The sequence below is a fragment of the Sitophilus oryzae genome, unplaced genomic scaffold (genome assembly GCF_002938485.1).
Source record: "Sitophilus oryzae breed Bouriz unplaced genomic scaffold, Soryzae_2.0 scaffold_1532_pilon_pilon, whole genome shotgun sequence".
Classification (NCBI taxonomy): Eukaryota; Metazoa; Arthropoda; class Insecta; order Coleoptera; family Curculionidae; genus Sitophilus; species Sitophilus oryzae.
In genome coordinates this window covers 540303-559673 of record NW_022146206.1, presented here as the reverse complement: position 1 = coordinate 559673, position 19371 = coordinate 540303, and the positions used below count along the sequence as shown (strand labels likewise).

At 31.4% G+C, this 19371-nt stretch overlaps 1 protein-coding gene across 5 annotated transcripts; it reads right to left on the bottom strand.

Moving 5' to 3' along the window:
• Positions 1-223: 223 nt before the first annotated feature.
• Positions 224-19154, bottom strand: LOC115878816 (clavesin-1-like). 5 transcript variants are annotated; one of them, XM_030895421.1, is made up of 6 exons: positions 19051-19069; positions 18838-18899; positions 7302-7641; positions 2610-2866; positions 1259-1419; positions 224-580 (listed from the first exon to the last, which is right to left on the bottom strand). In XM_030895421.1, exons 3-6 carry the CDS (start codon positions 7630-7632, stop codon positions 484-486), a joined length of 846 nt encoding a protein of 281 aa, XP_030751281.1. In that variant the 5' UTR covers positions 7633-7641; positions 18838-18899; positions 19051-19069; the 3' UTR covers positions 224-483. The 5 variants fall into 5 exon arrangements, with proteins under 5 accessions (XP_030751281.1, XP_030751280.1, XP_030751283.1 ...); XM_030895420.1 differs by lacking the exon at positions 19051-19069 and adding an exon at positions 18960-18983; XM_030895423.1 differs by lacking the exon at positions 18838-18899 and having other exon boundaries at positions 19051-19154.
• Between the last annotated feature and the right edge of the window lie 217 nt (positions 19155-19371).

Below are 19371 nucleotides of genomic sequence, written 5' to 3'. Positions count from 1 at the left end.
ATTATCCTTAAAAGCTGTATATTTGGTTGCATAACGATTAAACATAATCATAGTAAGTTTAAATTTGGCTATATTTTGAATCCCATTTGAATATCGTCGGTCTTCAAACAAGCATACAATTAGGCTGTAATATGATTATCGTAGAGTCTTATAACACTCACCCTCAGATAATCCTGTTTCTTATTAAACAAAAATAGGGCATTTATAAAATAAAACAACAATCACAAGTTCATCACATATTTAATAACCACTTATGTTTAAGCTTTAACAATATAAATAATCAGTCTTCTGCATGTAACTTGACCTCATCTATCTACATCTTAGTATATGTAGATGTTAATTCGTGCGCAAAAATCATTGATTAATTAAGCTACTTGAAATTATAGAGTATATCTTGCATTAAGTTGACTTACAGTGTCAATTCAGTAAAAGAGAGTCTTATCATATACGTATTTGTCATTCAATGGAAAGGTGAGATTCTGTTCAAGAGTTAATTTTATTCTTTTCTTCTAATAATTCTAAGAAAGATCCGGGATTGTAGCTTGGTTTTTCACCTCCTAATTCGGCTGGTAAAATATCTCTAAAATAAAAAAAAAGTTGTTGAGTTACAAAATAGTCATAAAACAAAATACCATATACTGGCAATATCTAGCAAAACCTGGCAATATTTTACAGATACATGTATTATGACTGGGACTATGTATATATATAGGGAGTCTTCTACTTCTAGATAGTTATATATTTTCAATGATTATTTAATCATTGAAAATATGTTGAGTTTATTATTGAAGTCTATCCAACGAGTCTAGAAAAATTTCGACAGACAACATTCATAATATACAACATTCAAAAAATGACAGGAAATACAATTTATCTTTGAATTAAAATGACAGACAATAACTGTCACTTTCAGAGACATCCTCGTTGGACAGACTCTTAAATGACTTTATAAACTCAAATATTTATATTGGATTACGCACTCCTTTAATATTTTAATATTTAATCTTACATAGAAACACACAGTATAACATACAATAAAAAACGGAGTCAGACTTTGCTGGGAAATGAAGTAGGGAAATTGAAACAACTTTTGTTGTACGTCATCAATGACACCATATGCGTCGTCTTATGGAGTTTGCTGGTGATCGTATTATGATGTGCAACGAAAGTTATTCTAATTTCCCTTATGAAAATGTCATGCATGGGTCGTCATTTCCAAGCCAACTTGACACCGTTTATTTTTGTGAATAATACTCACTTATGAACTTCCTCGTGCAAAGTACTCAAGTTATTACCATGGCTAAATATTCTTTCTTTAATTTCTTCTTTTAAAAAAGGTTTGGTTACAGCTAAAGCGGCGTCTACATACCATGGTTGGCCAATAAAATGTATACCTTTAAATCTTGCTGGAAAACAATCCTGAAAACAAGAAATTCATATACATATATCCTCACATCTCACCCTTATTGTTTTAATTTAATACGTAAGAAGTAGGTACATAGGCTTTAAACAAGAATAATTTTAAGAATAATTTTCCAAGTAGTTTCATTATCTGTTAGAATTTTAAAATTCTACCAACTTTTTAACACAAATACTCGAGAATGTGGTCATAATAGGCATAGAAATAATCATTAAATAATAACGACATTATGAAGAAATAATTAATGATAAAAAAATAGGAAGAAAAAAATTAGAAGACTCTGATTTTTATACCTATATTTATATTATATTAACTTCATCAAAAGCGAATATCTCCAACAAAAATAAAGTTATTGAGATGAACCAAAAAACAAAATATCGAGAAAGGATGTTCGAGAAACTTCTGTTGTCTTTGCAAAAACCGCGTCGTACTTGACGCGTCACCCTGTATAATTCGATTTCAATCAAAATATCAATGATTAGAAGATAAGCAGAATTGGTATAGCTTATGCATTAGATTTATTTAATTCAATAAATTTACTTAGGAAAAAAATTAAAAATCAAAAAATTAAGAAGGAAATAGGTAACTAAGAAATTTACTAAAATTACTAACATAAAAATTAAAAGCAACGAAAAAAAAATGAGTAAACATTTTAGTATTTTATCTATAAAACACAATACAGAAGGTTTCACATTAATACCGTATAATCGAAAAAAAATGGCGTCCAGTTGGCTGGGAAATGACGATCGATGACATTTCCCATATAAATTTACATATAAAATGACAGCGATCTTCATTTCATAGCCAACGCTGACGCCGTTTTTTCTCGATCATACGGTACATTCACAGTAATATTGAATTCCGAGGTAAAAGTCTCTGCAATGGTTACTCCACCAATACATATTTCATATTTCATTAAAAATTTAAAGTTACTTAGTTTTAATCTCAGGCGTCTAGTGCAAATGTAAAGTATTTTGGTGTATTGTGGTGAATTATATATATTTTTTTTATTTTGCTGTTGTAATATCAAAAATTCCATCCCCCAACTGTAATAAATTCATTTACTAAACTGATTATCATTTGGCTCACTAACAAGAAACTTTGCCCCAATTTAAACCACCCTGTATCTTTTACCGTTTCCGAGATCCATTTGGAGAAAGCCGAATTTGAAATACCCTGTATATTTTACCTGTAATCCTTCAATCATCAATCTCAAGACAGCAGGTTTTAGACAGAGCGTCTGTTTGTAAGAAAACTCGGTCCAGTCGACGATGACCACGAATCCGTTGGCTTGGTTGTGCATTTCGTTGGTGAGCTGTTCCAAGGAGAACAGCATCGCCCTGTATATGCTCAGTAAACTGTAGCTGGTGCAATCCCAGTTGTTTCCGGTCAGAAGCAAGACGCATCGGCCTTTACGATCTTTGTCCTTTAGTACACCTGGTAAACCTGAATTTAAAAATTTATATTGTTGACATTTAAGTATTAACAAATTTGTACGCGATACAGTAAACGACAAAATATAAGATTTTTTTTATTGAAAACGTCATAAATATATAAAAGGGTTATTAAATAAGATATTTTTTAATTTGTTTCTGTCCCTTTTGTTTCTATATATTTCAAATATCAGTAAAAATACCGGGTGGGTCTTAAAAGTGGCTCACCTCTATAACTTTATCAATTTTTCAGATAAAAAACGAGATTTGGTTTGTTAGTATATGACATAAATCAGGATTAATTGACGTATTCAATTGTTTTTGGTCACTTCCTGTTTCGCCGGAAATGACGACAACTTTTGATTTTTAAATGGCACTCTAATATATTTCTACTTTATTCGATAGAAAATGACACTCTTAATAGAATGACTTATCATATGTCAACTTTTGACATTTTTGCATATGCTTTATTTGAAATTGTAACATGCTGTTCATAACAACAATTTGACTCGAAATACCAAGCGTATGGTACCAAATTATTCGTAAGAAAATGCTTTTTCCTAATATGATAATGAACCACCCTTGTTCCATTTGAAAAAATTGAGATATAATTAAAAATATAAAATGGATATCTTTTAACAGGCCAGGGACAAGACACGAAAAACATTAAACAATCAAATCTATTTTTTCAAAGCTCCTTGATTAAAAATTAGCATTTTTAACACAGCCATGGCACTCTAGATTGAAATTTATATGATTTTTTTTAAGCAAAAAACGTTAAAAGTTGACATATGATATGTCATTCTACTCAGAATGTCGTTTTCTTTCGAATAAAGTAGAAATATACCGAGGGTGCCATTTAAAAGTCAAAAGTTGTAGTCATTTCCGGTGAAACAGGAAGTGACCAAAAACAATTGAATACGTCAATCAATACTAATTTATGTCATATACTAACATACCAGATTTCCTTTTTTATCTGAAAAAAATTATAGGGATGAGCCACTTCCGAGACGCACCCGGTATAGATAAAAATATTCAAATAATGAAACAAATCTAAATAAAAAAAAAACACAAAAATGGGTTTAAATGATTCACTAATAATTATTTCTGAATAAATAAGATCTAGGTACTGAAAAATAATAACAAATAATAATAAAAAGATTTAATTTAAAATTACAATTAATTTAAGTATCCGCATAAACTGAGCAAGTCTCTAAATACAAACTAATCCAAAAAAATAATCGGGTCAAGCGAAATAATAATAATAAAAAAAAAACAATGATATATTAGAAAACACCAATTTTTACAATGCTGAATAATACTATTAGTTTCTTTTACGATAGTAAAACGTTTTTACCAATCTGTTAATTAAAAATGACCTATATCGTACCAATAATGTACTTTGTTACAAAATTTTATATTAATTTGAAAACAATATGTTTAGTTTAATGAGTAACAACGGAATATTTCACTAAAAATTTTTCGTTTTCTTTTTAGGAAAAGCAGTAAATATTCCTATTGACTTGTATAATTATTGAAACTTGTTAGAAAATAAAAAAATAGAAATTGTATCAATAAATAAATTATTAATTGATTTAAAAATCGTTACTAAAATTCGTATACATGTTATAAGCAAAATGCCGCAAAATCAGTGGCAGTTTAGTTAAAATTAATAAACGTAAACGAATATATGATCAAAAAAAAACGGCGTTAAATGGCCTTAAGAAAGTTGAAATTTATTTTTAAATTGAGTAAAAATGATTTTTAAATGGTGTAATTCGAGAAAAAATATTCTATCCTTTTTTAATCTTTCTATAATAATTAGGTTTATATCAATTTTGGGTACCTAAGTTGACTCAGCCTTAAATGAGTACTTGGGATTCACAATCCTGAGGTAATAACAGGCGGTTGAAGCGTAGTGCTAGCCACATTACCTTCCTTATACAGGTTGTTAACTGGACAGTTACTTATAGGAGAACAGAATGGCAACACTGCCTATTGAGAACGCATGCACTTATAGGGTTTTTCGTCCCGTCCGAGGTTGCCATATTTCAACCAAAAAGCTCTTGCCGCGAGTAATAAGCAAATGCATGCCAAACCAAGGCGTGATACGCTATATACGGGAGCTATTATTATTATTATATGTCAATTTTTAGTAAATGACGTCTAAAAACTGACGTCGTCAAAATTATCATCGATTTTAACATTCCCCAGCATTGTTTGATTCATGATATTAGAAATAGGTGTGCTTTGACTTCAAAACTAATTTGGGTGTTGCTTTGTTAATTGCTTTAGTTTATCCCTTTTTTATTAAATATAATAGTAAGAACACACAAAATTGTTACAACTATTTACTGAAAACTAACGCTTTTTAAGTAATCAAATAAACATAGAAGATTTATCCCGTTTTAAGCTGATGTGTTGCACTTGCACATCCTGGGCGGAATAGAAAATACCCCAAAAAAAGTTTAAATATTTTTTATTGAGTTTTCTGTTTGAATAAAAATTCTAGATGTTTGTTGTGCTGTTCAAAGCTGTTCAAATTTGTGAATAAAGTTAGTGTCCTTTACTCTTTTACTGTAAACTTTGAACACGCATAAGTCGCAGATAATCTCCACCTGAATTTGATTCACCCTTTTTTGGCACCCATGTGTTAGCTGAACAAATTTGTGTTGAACTAGAGAGTTACATTAAAGATTACAGTTTCGAATAATTACGACTTATTTTTAACGGGCGTCTTTCAAAAATGGCTTACCACAATATATTATTTATTTATTCAGATCAAAAAACGAAACTCGCTATTTTAGTATATGACATGATCGACTGTATTGTTTGATATATTCAATAACTTTCGGTCTCTTCCTGTTTCACCGGACATGACTACAACTTATGACAACAATGACATTCTGAATAGAATGACATATCATATGTAAACTTTTGACATTTTCGGTTAAAAAAATTGTATTTTAAATTTCAATCTCTATGGCCATAGCTGTATTAAAACCACTAATTTTTAATCAAGGAGCTTTGGAAAAATAAATCTAATCGTTTAATGTATTTTATATATTTTCCTGGCCGGTTAAAAGATGGCCAAAATCGTATTTTTTAATCACAACTCAATATTTTCAAACGGAACGAGAGTCGCTCATTACCATATTTGGAAAAATCATTTTTTTAAGTATAATTTGGTGCCACATACATGGTTTTTTGAGCCAAATTGTCGATACTTTCATGGAAATGGCACTATAGATTGAAATTTAAAATACTACTTTTTTAAGTTTGTTATACCACATATGATATATTATATAGGTCTCGTCTCCATAAATAAGTACAATGTAGTTCCCTTTTCTCCGTGCGGCGACCACACATTTTAAAGCCTAAACAAACAAATTTCAACATGCCCCTCGCTTCCCTGCTCCCTTACCCCATTACATGCCCTTGCATCATTTCTTATTTAGTCTTTTTTTGTGTGCGGTACGTTATTTATTTGACACATTTGAATTTGATTTTAAATTTTATAAATTTGTCAGTCTTTACGGAGCTTATTTTATGTTATTTATTATTTATTCTACTACTGATAGTTGTATAAAGGTAGTAAATCTAGATGGAAATTGTGGCAGAACTTAAATTAACAGTGACACTATCGCGGTTTATCGAAAAAGTCTCTAAAATAGTTGGTTGTGTAGCATGCGGTGTAGATCTCGGCAAAAATCGAGTGAAATAATAGAACAACTTTTCGCTAGTAAGTGACTATATAATATACATACGTGTAATAACCGATCATTTATGAAATTCGCTTAAATTAACTAATTACATATTTTTTCTTGCATGTTTGCTTTTATTTACTACTTGTCAAAGATTAGATGTCAAAGAATTTAGATACGTCAATTTGATTTACCAGATTTACCTGCTTCAGTAGCGTATCGGATGTTTGTGTTAATAAATAATTATTATAACTTATATCTATTTTTATTAGAATTATATATTTTTGTAACAATTTTAATAACTACCAACATTTATTCAGAACGTCAAATAAAACAACATATTATTGAGTCTACCCCACGTCTACCCTACATCATAGTTTTACATTTTTTAAATAAAATTAGAAAGGCACTGATAAACCGGAATTTCAGTCGGCCATATTTGAGGCATATCGCGGTGGACCTAAGATTTTTGATATGCTCCTTCCTTAGTTTTCTTATTCAAAGTTCTATTCAGAATATAATTTTCTATTAAAATGTATTGAGGATGCCATTTAAAAATCAAAGGTTGTAGTAATTTCCGGTGAAACAGGAGAACGAAACTAATTTAACACGTTTATCAATCCATATTTATATCATACACTTCTCAATACAGTTCTTTTAAATTTATTGGAGTGGGCGCCTTTTAAAAATCACCCTGTATGCTCATCAAAATACTAAAGTTATTTTATTATTAAATATACTCACCATTTTCCAAAGCCTTTCTTATGTCAGACGATTCCAAACTGAGTCCTCTAAAAATATCCGGATTCCGTTTCCTGTAAGCGTAGTAACTCTTGATCAGCTCGAAACTATCCTCCAGCACAAATTTCCTGGCGAATAGAAACTTCTGCAACGTCTTGTCATCCTGTTCAGCGTAGTTCCTGATTTCGTAATCCTCACTTTTCTTCAACAAACCTCTCAGGGCATTGATAGCAATGTCTCGATCTGCTGAAGTAATGTTCTTGTAGTGGGTCTTGTTGAAATCGTTGCTGATTATATCCCCGTTTCTCCAGCCGTAGTCGATGTACTCGGCCATTTCTTGAGTCTGTATGGAAAAAAAGGTAAAAAACTGAGAGCGAGAATGTGTTAGGTATGTTTGTAAAAGATATGCGTGATGTTTTGAGATAATCCGTGTGTAATTGCTTCAATAAACCGGCTGAAGGTGATAAACTGATATAATGTGCAATCCGTATAATCGCTTATATGTATTATATGGGGCACGGTATACCAGGAGATAATAATAACTTAACAAAAATTCATTTGATTTTTCAATACACCTAAATCAAATGTTTGCGGGTTTATTACATTGTTAATATACTGTCACATATTCAAATATAGGAATATTAGAACAGTTTTCAGTTTGAGAGGAAAAATATATGAAACCTCAGGCCACCTGCTCTGAGGTCTGAGTGTGAGTGGTCTGAGTGTCAATCATTCTGTATCTGAAACGGACAATGATGTATAGGATTTTTCGGGACTGCCTACTGTAACAGACAATAATGCAACAGATATGTTGCAACTTTGATAAAACTTTTCGATTTTTACCTTAATGACCTGTCAGTAACAACAAAGTCCAACCTAAGGTCATTACTATTAAAGGGCGGTTTTACATATTTTTCTGTAACATATCCATTGATAAAAATGTTGTGTCATCACAATTAGCAAGAACCGGCGCCTGCGTCAAATCAAAATCAATCAATTTTTTTTTCAATTTCAAAATTTCTTAAAAAAGAAATACAAGGGGTCCGAAGATTCTGTAGATTTTGCAGATAAAAATAAGTAAAAAAATTAGTATAAATGTATGTCCTAAAATGATTCCATTCGGAGATACACTTATGGACCAAACCAAACTTTTTTACTTATTTTTATCTGCAGAATATGCTGGCAAAGTTTCCAGAATACAATTCGGACCAACCTGCATATTATAAAATTAGATTAAATGATGATGTATCAAAAACTATCAAAGCAAAAAATTCTAAATTCAATTACACTTCTATATTCTATACAAATTTTCGAGTAAGAATATTCTCAAAAAATAAATTCTTGCCAGTAGATGTAATAAATCTAAAAAAAATAGTTATTGTAATGCAGTAATTTGTCATTAACCTCTGACATTACAGTTGGGGGGTTGGAACCTTTGGTGTTAGAATTTTTATAATTTAGAATGAGTGGGAGGGGGGTTAATCACTGCGACCTTACAGATATATTGTATCCCCCTTTCTTGAGTTACAACTCATCATACAGTCCCAGGGCTTTGACAAAAGCCAGTATCTGGGACGGTTTTACAGAAGGTAGTTCTCCATTTCCAATATCAGTCGTACCAAAGTTCATGGCACGAATGGGTGTCGTCTCGGCGCACTCAGTGATGAGGTGTTGTGGTGTCTCCCCATCTCCACAGAATCTGCATTCGCCGTTTCTTCTTAGTTTCAATCTACTGAGGTGTTCAGTGAGGAGACAGTGTTCTGTTAAAAATCCCGTGACAATCCGAAGATTGTTCTTACTTAACTCCTGGAAGATCTTTGATTTTTCTTGGTCGTAAGCCCTCAGAAACTTCTTCGAGTGTCTTAAACCGTTGCAAGATTCCCATTCCAGGTTGCAGATGGAGTCTTCCAAGTTCTTGACTTCCGCCTTTAGTTGGTTACCACTTGGGAAGCAGAACGGTTCTGGTCCAGTTACTGGAGTGTTCCCTCCTTTTCTATCTAGATCATTTGCTTTTTTATTGCCTTCTATCCCTTGGTTAGCAGGCACCCAGAGTAGGAGGACTTTGTTTTCTTTGCCTAATTTATTCAGCTTCTCTATGCAATCTTTGACCAATTTCGAATTGATTGTTACTGAGTTGATCGCTTTTAACGCTGGCTTGACTATCAGATAAGATATCAGTATACCAAGTTATGGTGTGGTCTTTAACTGCTGAGCAGACGTTTCTCTCTTCCAATCCTTTTTATTGCTCAATACTACATTGAGATGTTTCTCAAAGTTGTACATTCTTGGCATATCATCCAACTGGAAGTTGAAGGAGTGGTATTTCCTTTTTGAGGATAACCTTTGGTGTTACAACAACAAAATAAAACACGAATTCACCACATACACCAAAATACCTTTACTTTTACAGTGGACGAGCGTTTCGATAGTTATCCTAACCTAACCTAACATAGTTATGTTAGCATCATCAGCAAATGATTAAAACTCAGTTTCACTAGTGTTTTATTTCACCCCCTGACAATTAAATAGTCTAAAATAACAAAAATTATAAAAAAATAAACCTCTCATCCTTGAATCATACAAATACATTTTTTTAAATCGTTTAAATCCTAGAGAAAAAAAGAACATACAGTTGAATCAATAGATCTTTGGGTGCACGTCACAAAACTTTGATTAACACATCCAATTAACTAGCTATTTATACACTCTCTTTCCATCTTAAAGAATCAGTCCGACATATGGTCGGAGCTAAGGTTAAAAAAATATTTGTCGGAGCTAAAGTTAAAAAACTAAGGACGACGTGCACGCAAAGATCCGTGGATTCAACTGTCCTTTCACATAGCCATTGCAACAAGTATTTTTATTTTGAAAATTGATGCTTTTAATTTTGTTTAAAATTGATTTATTGCAGGACAGTAAAGAAAAGTTATTGTATTAATAGTTGATTTGATTAGATTCACTTTGCTTTGGTGAATTATAATTCTAAAAAAGAAATTCCGAAAAATCAGTAACCACCAAAAGAATTTGAAAATATATTAATATTGACGCTGTGCATTCTGTGCATTGTCATAATTGTCTACTATAGTACCAAGGAAAATAATTCAAATATATTTACGTACAGCTAGAGAATTTTTGATAGGATTATTTACAGACCTTTCTAGAACACCTGGTTTAAATATCGCATGACACCCATAAATATACGAGTGTCATGAGACATTTTTTCAAAAGTTCCGAAAAATAAAGTTATAAATTACGTATGTATTTTAAAAACCCTAAAACACCTCTAACTTATATTCATAAAAAATTGATTTTGATTGCTGTAATAAACATGAAATTATAAATTTTACCTCAACTAACTCATGTGCTTGTTTGCTTAAAAGTACTTTTTAAAAAATTAGTAATTATATTTGCATAATTATTTGAAATATCATAGGATCGAAAAAAAAACGGTTTGAGAATGACGATCGATTACATCTCCCATATAATTTTACATATAAAATGACAGCGATCTTCATTTTATAGCCACAGCTGACACCGTTTTTTTTTTCATCATATTGTATTAATAATAACAAAAAAATATATAATTACGGGGATTCACGCTATTTTCTTGTTATAAATAATAATAAATTAATCATGATATGAAATCCTCATATCACCCTATCAGAGATAAATTTAATTATACCGGGTGTTTTTCAAAAGTGGCTCACACCTATAACTTTAATACTTTTTCAGATAAAATAACGAGATTTGGTACATTTACATAGTATATGATAAATTAGGATTGATGGACGTTCTCAATTATTTTCGGTCATTTTTAAATGACACCCTCGGTATTTTTTACTTCATTTGATAGAAATATTGATAGAAGTAGTCATTTCCGGTGATAGAGGAAGCGACCGAAAACAATTGAATACATCAATCAATTCTGATTTATGTCATACACTGACCTACCAAATCTTGTTTATTTATAGAGAAATAGACGCAAATTAAAAAATCTATAGGGGGTGAGCCGCTTCTGAGAAACACCCGGTAGGTACAGGTCAGCAGACCAAACTTGCTAGAGATTTTTGTTTAATTTAGAAAACCCAAAGGAAAAATCAAGAAAGATAACTCAAAATAACGTATAATCGAAAAATAAACGACGTCAGAATTGGCTTGGAAATTAAGATCGATAACATTCACTTTATAATTTTACATATAAAATAACAACGATTTTCATGTCCAAGCCGACTCTCAGTGGCGTAACTACAGATTTTGGGCTCCCCTGTAACTTCCGGCATTAGACCCTGGCAAAAAAAATGTCAATTTTTACCCGGTCGACCGGCGCTCATTTGAATAGCTCTATATAAGAGAGCCTCCAAGTTAGCGGGGGTTACCGGAGGTGTAGCTACGGCACTGCCAACTCTGATACCGTTTTTTACTATCTGTATATTAATATAGAGAGTTTTATTTTAGAATATAGGAAAAAAAAACCTGGTGCTATTTTGTATAAAAGAGTTTAAATCTAGTAGTAATTTACTAGCACTAGTTTGATGTTTTGTTGTAGTATTTATGTAACAATTAACATATCAAAAAAGGATAAACATTAATTATTAATTAACATAAATAGTAAAACAACTTTTATTAATTAAAAAGTATAAAATGTATAATAATTATAATACCTACAGAAGTTATTTCGTTTTAAATTTACCTAGAAAAATAGCAAAATATAAAAATTTATATATTATTATTATTATTTATAACATAAGAAATAGAAGATAAGACTAATATTGTTCTCCTTAAGAAAATGGACTGTGTCTACTATGAATGAAAAATTGACAAGGCTTAGTGTTATCTAGAACAATATTGTATAATAAACATCATCTTGTGTTATTAAGATTCATTGTTGTTAGTTGTTAGATTTAACTAACCATAGTGCATTCAACTCTACCTTAGCGTTATTTGTTTGACATCCGGTCATAATGACCCTAAAGTATGTTGTTTGATTTTAATTTAATGACCCATGTAGTTAATGCACAAATGATTATAGCTCTGTTGAAAAAAATATACAGAAATAAAAATCTAGATATATCACCAATGAAACAGAAAATTATAAAAAAGGAAAAAAATTAAGATAACTAACTACAAATTAGACAGGTAACAAATACTAATCAAAATCATGGATTGCAGACCACATATAGAGTCAAATCATGACCACATTCAATGATCAGAGAATATAGAGTTGTCGAGAGAGGACATCCATTGAGGGAAACGAAAATTTAAAAACTCTGGTTTTAATTAAAACAATAATAGCATTTTTAGCTAAGCCAGTAAGTGCGCTATACATATACAGGGTGAGTTTAAGTGAAAATTCCACACCTGCAGTTTTTAACCAATCAAAACGTGTTTTTTTGACAAATCACCATGGCAACGGATAAATTTTAGTGAAAATTTTTTCCTTCTGGGTAACCAACAGCGAATTATACTGGAAATTTTTTGACGTTTATAATGACAGAATATCTTTTTGATTTGGTTTGGAGAGTCTGGTTTTTATTTGTTTACATGATAATTTTGATACATTTCAATTACAAAGCTGAGATAAAAGTTTGTAAACTGCTTCCATACGCTTGACTAGTATTCGCGGGTGTCAACTGCTTAATTTCCTGGCGAATATTTTCTTTGCTTTCATGACCGAAGCGAAACATTTTTTTAAGCCGTGCCGCCTGACAGCTTCAAAACTGAAATAGTTTTTAGGTTTGGGTCATAGGTTTGGGTGCATGGTATAAAGAAAACAAGGTATGATCGATAGCGGGTCCAATTTCGTTCAGTTTGCGCATACCACCTGTGACGTCATACGCCATACAAAAAAATATCCATATTGTTCAATTGCCACTAATAAAAAAAAGACCTAAACGAGGGAAGAATTAGGACATAACCCCAAAAGTTATGTCAAATCATCGAGCTTGATATTTGAAAAATTATTTTCACATTTTGACACAATTAAATTTTGTTTTTTGTTTATCACCTGTGACGTAGTGACCAGCCTGCGCAATATCATACCTTGTATTCTTTGTATCATGGTTTGGGTGTCACTTAGTTGTCATAGTAACTAAATAATCAATTCGACCAAAAATCGAAAAATACATTTTAATTATTTGATTTTCAAACACAATTTGGTGTGGAATTTTCTTACCGAATACCACACGAGGTCAAATTAAATCCGGACATTTTTTCTCGCTCATGAATATTTTTAGAAAATTATCCCTCGTCTTCGACTCGGGATAATTTTCAAAATATTCATGAGCTCGAAAAAATTTCCGGAAATAATTTGACTAGTGAAAATATTTTTAAGAGTGGCCATATTTCGATTCCAAGAATACGTCTTTTTTGCCAAAAAAGATTTCACAATTTTGTGTTTTTCAAAAAAAATGTTGAATTTTTTTTTAATTTAGAACATAATATATGTATATTTCTTTTATGGAGATCTACCAGCCCTGAAAATATTTGCACTTATATAAGACACCTAGAGGTAAACTGATGGGAGCTCTGGTACGAAGGAACAGAATTGAATTATTCTGGGTGCCGGGCCACAGCGGCATTCAAGGCAACGAAAAAGTCGATGAGCCAAGCTAGAGAAGAATCATCGGCATCCTGTATTGGTTCAGAGCCAGTACTGGGAATACCCGAAATGTATGGCGCGTAGTCCACTAAAACTCTGGATCAGGGAAAAACAGAATGTCCACAGGAGAAACAGACAGAGGCACAGTCACAGCAAGGCACATCCAAGCAATGCTTAGCAGGAATAAAGTGCGGATTACAACAAGCCTCTTGGCAGAACCCATGTCTGTCAAGTATTACCTGAACAAGCTCAACTTGTATGAAGAAAGTATTTGCTGCAAACTCTGCGATAAAGATCCTGAAACAGCGGAGCACATAATATGTTTCTGCGAGGCTCTGGATCGCAAGCGACTTTATTTGGGAAAGCTGGGCTAGAACCGGAGGAACTATGCTCCCATTTTATCAAGAACCTGCATAAGTTGGTGCAGGGTACAGGAATAGGAGAATGAGTGCAGATATAGAAAGGGGAATAGGCCGACAGAATAGGCCTCACAGGTCGCAGTGCTTCCGGCAAAGGACAGCCCCTTGTTATTTCTAAATTATACACTTTGTATAAGACAAAAGTAGTAAAGTGTTCATTAATTAAATATTTAATTCCTATTTCTTACGAAACAAATGCAAGTTGCATGTAATATTTACAAAACTGTTTACTCAGAATTCCGTAAATATTATACTTTGAGAATAAAAATAGATTTTTATTATTTGTAAGTCTAACATTGCTGTATGTTTACTTTCTCGAGTTAAAACAATACATTGTACATATATTAAAAATGTCTACGACGGTGGTACAACAAATAAGGAAGAAAGGAAACAGTTTATTATGTTAATAACAATACCTACGTTATCTTGTGCGATGCATAATAGTTCAGTCATTGGGGATTTTTTCTTGGAAAAAAGTCCGGAAGTTTTGCAACTTTGCAGGTTTATAGGTTTTAGGGTCCCTAACTAAAATCCATAAAATGCACATTTCCAGATTTGCCGCCCGCGCCGCCATGTTGCCAAGATGGCGCCCAAAATCGGTATGAAGTCAACCGTTTAGGCACAAAATCCCTGGAAATTTTACAATTTTGCGTAAAATATGATATATTATGTATAGTCGATTTTCCGAAATCAAATGTCGATTACGGTTCACTAAAACTAGTTTTAGTTTAGTTTCTTCAATTTTGTCATAAAACAGTGGCGTATCATTAATTCGCTTATTAATTTATAAATAATTAATTTTAATTATTGAAAATGTGTACTTGTTTCCACACCACCCAAGAGGTAAAGTACATGGCACGTTTATTTTAACGTTTTTATATATTAATTCTTTCATTTAACGGAGGCCTACTCCACTAGATAAATTAAAAACTTTAACTTATTAATCTCATTGATGTCAAAGTCTATCGTGTCTGCTGTGCTGGGCTCATCAGGGTGGTCTCTCAATACGTCCAACTCTTCATCTTCAGCCGCCAGAGGGATATCTACAGGCAAGTCCAACTCCTCTTCATCGGATTCGTCGAGTGACACTTCAGTGACGTTGTCACAGGATTTCCCATTGCAGTATATGCACAAATCATTGAACATTTTAATTCTGCTTTTCTGCATCCGCAGGCTTTACCATAGTTGTTGGTTTTGCATTTACACAGTTTTTGTTTTCTTCCAACCCCATTCTTCGGTATCTTTGGTACAACTAGACCAATGCTGAACCCGATGGAAAGTTCGCAATGAATGCTGTTCAGCACGACAATTAATTATTCATAAATTAATGAGCGAATTAAAGATACGCCGCTGTTTTATGACAAAATTGAAGAAACTAAACTAAAACTAGTTTTAGTGAACACTAATCGACATATGACTTCGGAAAATCGAATATATTATGGATATCATACTTTACGCAAAATTGTAAAATTTCCAGGGATTTTGTGCCTAAACGGTTGACTTTAGCGAAAATTTTCATATAACCTTTTCATAGGAAATTTTATTCTCTTTAATTTTGCTCTCTTCAATTTTTTGCGAAAAACGCATAGTTTTCGAGATATTTACAAAATACCGATTTTGAGCGCCATCTTGGCAAGATGGCGGCCCAATGTGCATTTTATGGATTTTACTTAGAGACCCCAAAACCTATAAACCTGCAAAGTTTCAAAACTTCCAGACTTGTTTCCAAGCAGGCCTCTTTTTTGATCCCCAATGACTGAACTATAAGGATTGCCGGTGTTTGCTGACTGAATATTCGGAATATTCGGGTATTTTAAAAGTCAGAAATACAAAAAAAATCTTAGTAATTTACTAAGTGATAAACAAAACATTACACAAATAATTTACACGTTATTTTATTTTATAATATTACATTATTATATAATATTACCTACGTTATTTTATAATGTTTGTCAACTGACACTACGTGTCAGCATAAATAAAAGTGTAAATGCATAAATAAAAAGCTTTCCAATAAGTGTTTAAGGCCACTATCCCAAATATACACAAAAATATATTGTAATTTTCGTGTATATTTGAAATAGTTTGCTGTTTATATCTCTATAACAAAATTCACCGAATTAAAATAATTATAAATTTGCCTTCCAATAAAAAAAATCTAAAATTTCCCTTGTCCAATTGAAACCTAAATTCTTTGGTAAGTGTGTGAAATAACTATTAAATTTACTATCCCATCAAAAATATAAATGTGAAAAATGCCCCCAATCGCAACATAATTCTTCCAATATAAAAACTTTTGGGAGCTCAAGTAAAACCAAGTCAGTTTATTTTATTTGGTTTCTCTTTAAGCACCTATTCAACAATTTTGTTATAAACTGTTAGTATCAATATTAGACATATTTATTTCTGTAATAATTATAATGGCTTGGCAATTGCACGATATAATATTCTATATTCTAATTAAAAGAACTTTATTTTTAAGGGCACTGTTTAGATTTACTTATTAATGGAAATGGTAGATTATTCTTCTTTAACTTTCTTTATGTATTAAAAAGCAACATCCCACAAAAGTTCTTCGTTTGTCGTTTAGAGGGCCTCAATCACATATAAACTCGAAAGTTAACTAATTAAGGATGTATTAATTTTTTTAAGCTTTTTATAAAGTTTATTGTTAAATATAATTTGTGATACTAACATAAAATTCTTATTTTTGCTAACTAGATTATTAGAACATAATAAACTTTATGCCCCTCCGTAGCTTGATTTGATTGATGTGAAAACATTTTTTAGAAGTCAACTTCGGAAAAATAGTTTTTTTTCCTCAAAAAGTATGCCCGGTAGCGTTTTTTTCAAGAGACAAAAAAAGTAGTAAATACTAGAAGAAACCATTTTAAGAAAAAAAAATCGGTTATGGGTTGAGTTGGAAAATATATATAGTTTTTTTTCTTGATTTCTGTAAAAGTCATATGTATGTTTTTGTAAAAGTCATAAGCACTTGAAAAAATGTAATTTTTTTTAAATTGCTGCCCTCTAACCGACAAACGAATTACTTTTGTATAGAGGTAAATTGTGTCCAATGACCTTATTTTGATATCAAAAATACGTAGTAGTTCTATGTCCACGGAATATCAGGACACCCTGTATATTTAAATATCTTTCTAGATTTAATATGCTATGTTCCTACTATTTTCCGTTGAATTCTATAACGTCTAGTAGGTATGTCACTGATTTACACTGGACATCTAATAAATAAGCTAGAGGAATGTGTGAAGTAAGCTATCAATAATTGCTGAAGATGGCGGAGTTCCAAATGTAGTTTATTTAAAAAATTATTTTCCATAATATAATTTTTCCTTGAATATTTCCATTATTTTAATAGTTATTCTGTTATTCTAGCGGAGACGAATCCAACAAATCATAGATAGAGAGATTATAATTGGTCCAACCGTTTTTGAGTTAATTTAAAAGTTTTTTTAATTTTAATAGTATTCTTAGAGACACTGATCTTATTATTAACATATCAATTTATACCAGGCAGCAAATCTGCAAATATTGCATATGCAGTCATAATCAAAAGATTGAAAAACCTTCATTTCGAAAAATCAGTCAGTTCATTTTAAGACAAATAAAAAACCTGTAGCATGGTTTTGATTAAATGAAAATACAATATGAATCAAAAATTCGGCTTCAGCTATGACTTTCACGGTTTACAATGAAGATAGCTCTCATTTTATATGCAAAATTATATAGGGAATGTCATCGATCGTCATTCCCAAGCCAATTGAGCGCCGTTTTTTTATCATTTGGTATATTATTAAATATACGGAGTGTGTAAAAATAAAAAAACTATAAAGTAGCTTCATTTTAAACTGAAAGCCCTATCAGGCCGACACTACATAATTAAATAGTTTCAGGTATGTCTTAAATAAATTAGTAATTACGTAAACAATAATTAATTATAATATTCTGTTGTCATAAAATGTAATACTTTTTACTAACAATATATTCAAAGCTTCTTAATTATTTTTATAAATTTTCAAAATACTTACATTTTTTAATCACCAAATATACGAAAAACTAAAAGAAAATGGTTTCAATAACACTTCAATAATTTTCTGTTTTTATCATAAACTGCTCAATAATTATTAGTAATCTTTTTTGCCGTTACCTTGCCAATACGAAAACTGATTAGATAAATTCTCCGATAGATAAAACGAGTAAGATCGCTAAAGATCCGATAATAATTACGCAAATACACTTCAAAAGTAACAGCGTCGAGAATTGTGAATGGTTTCGTGTTATTCAATACCATAATTTCATCACAACCTGCATTTTTTTCAATCTGCATCTGCCACTGCGGTTTCTCAAATTGCTTAATTTTATTTGAAAAGCAAAACTAACCAGTAGAAATTACTGTTCATTAATAGGTTAATTAAAAGCAATTAAAAGTATTTTTAAGGTACCTAAACCATTAGTGGGATGATGAATTGAATTTCAGGCAGCTAAATATAAACTTACTCACCAAGAAGCTATCTGTAATATATCTATTGACTGGCACTCTTAACCATCACGTATTTTATGAACCTTTAAGAAAAAACGTATATAGAACAATAATTGACAATCGGTTTTTGTTAAGTGACTCACGAAACTTTAACATTTTGACGGTAGCTTGTTAAAGCACAACCATAGAAATAAACTGAAATAAAAAAGTAACCAGTATGCACTCTTCACTTACTTTGAATTTAAAATTTAAACATATCCCTAGGATAAACGTTATAACTGGTACAGTTGAGTTAGAAAACGAATATAGAACGAATATTGTTTCATAAAATGTAATACACTATTGGAATATGGTTACCAACTAGCGTTACTTTGAATTTAGGATCTACCTGTTGAATGGAGTGGGGTTTCATGGTACAAACGGTGGGACAGGTAAACCATGAACAAACCGGTAGAACGTAGGTCTGGTATTTTATCCTACAATTAGTAATTACCGTGTTGTTTTAGAACGTACGTCTTTGATAACGTTGTATGTGGCTCGTGACCGCAACACCAT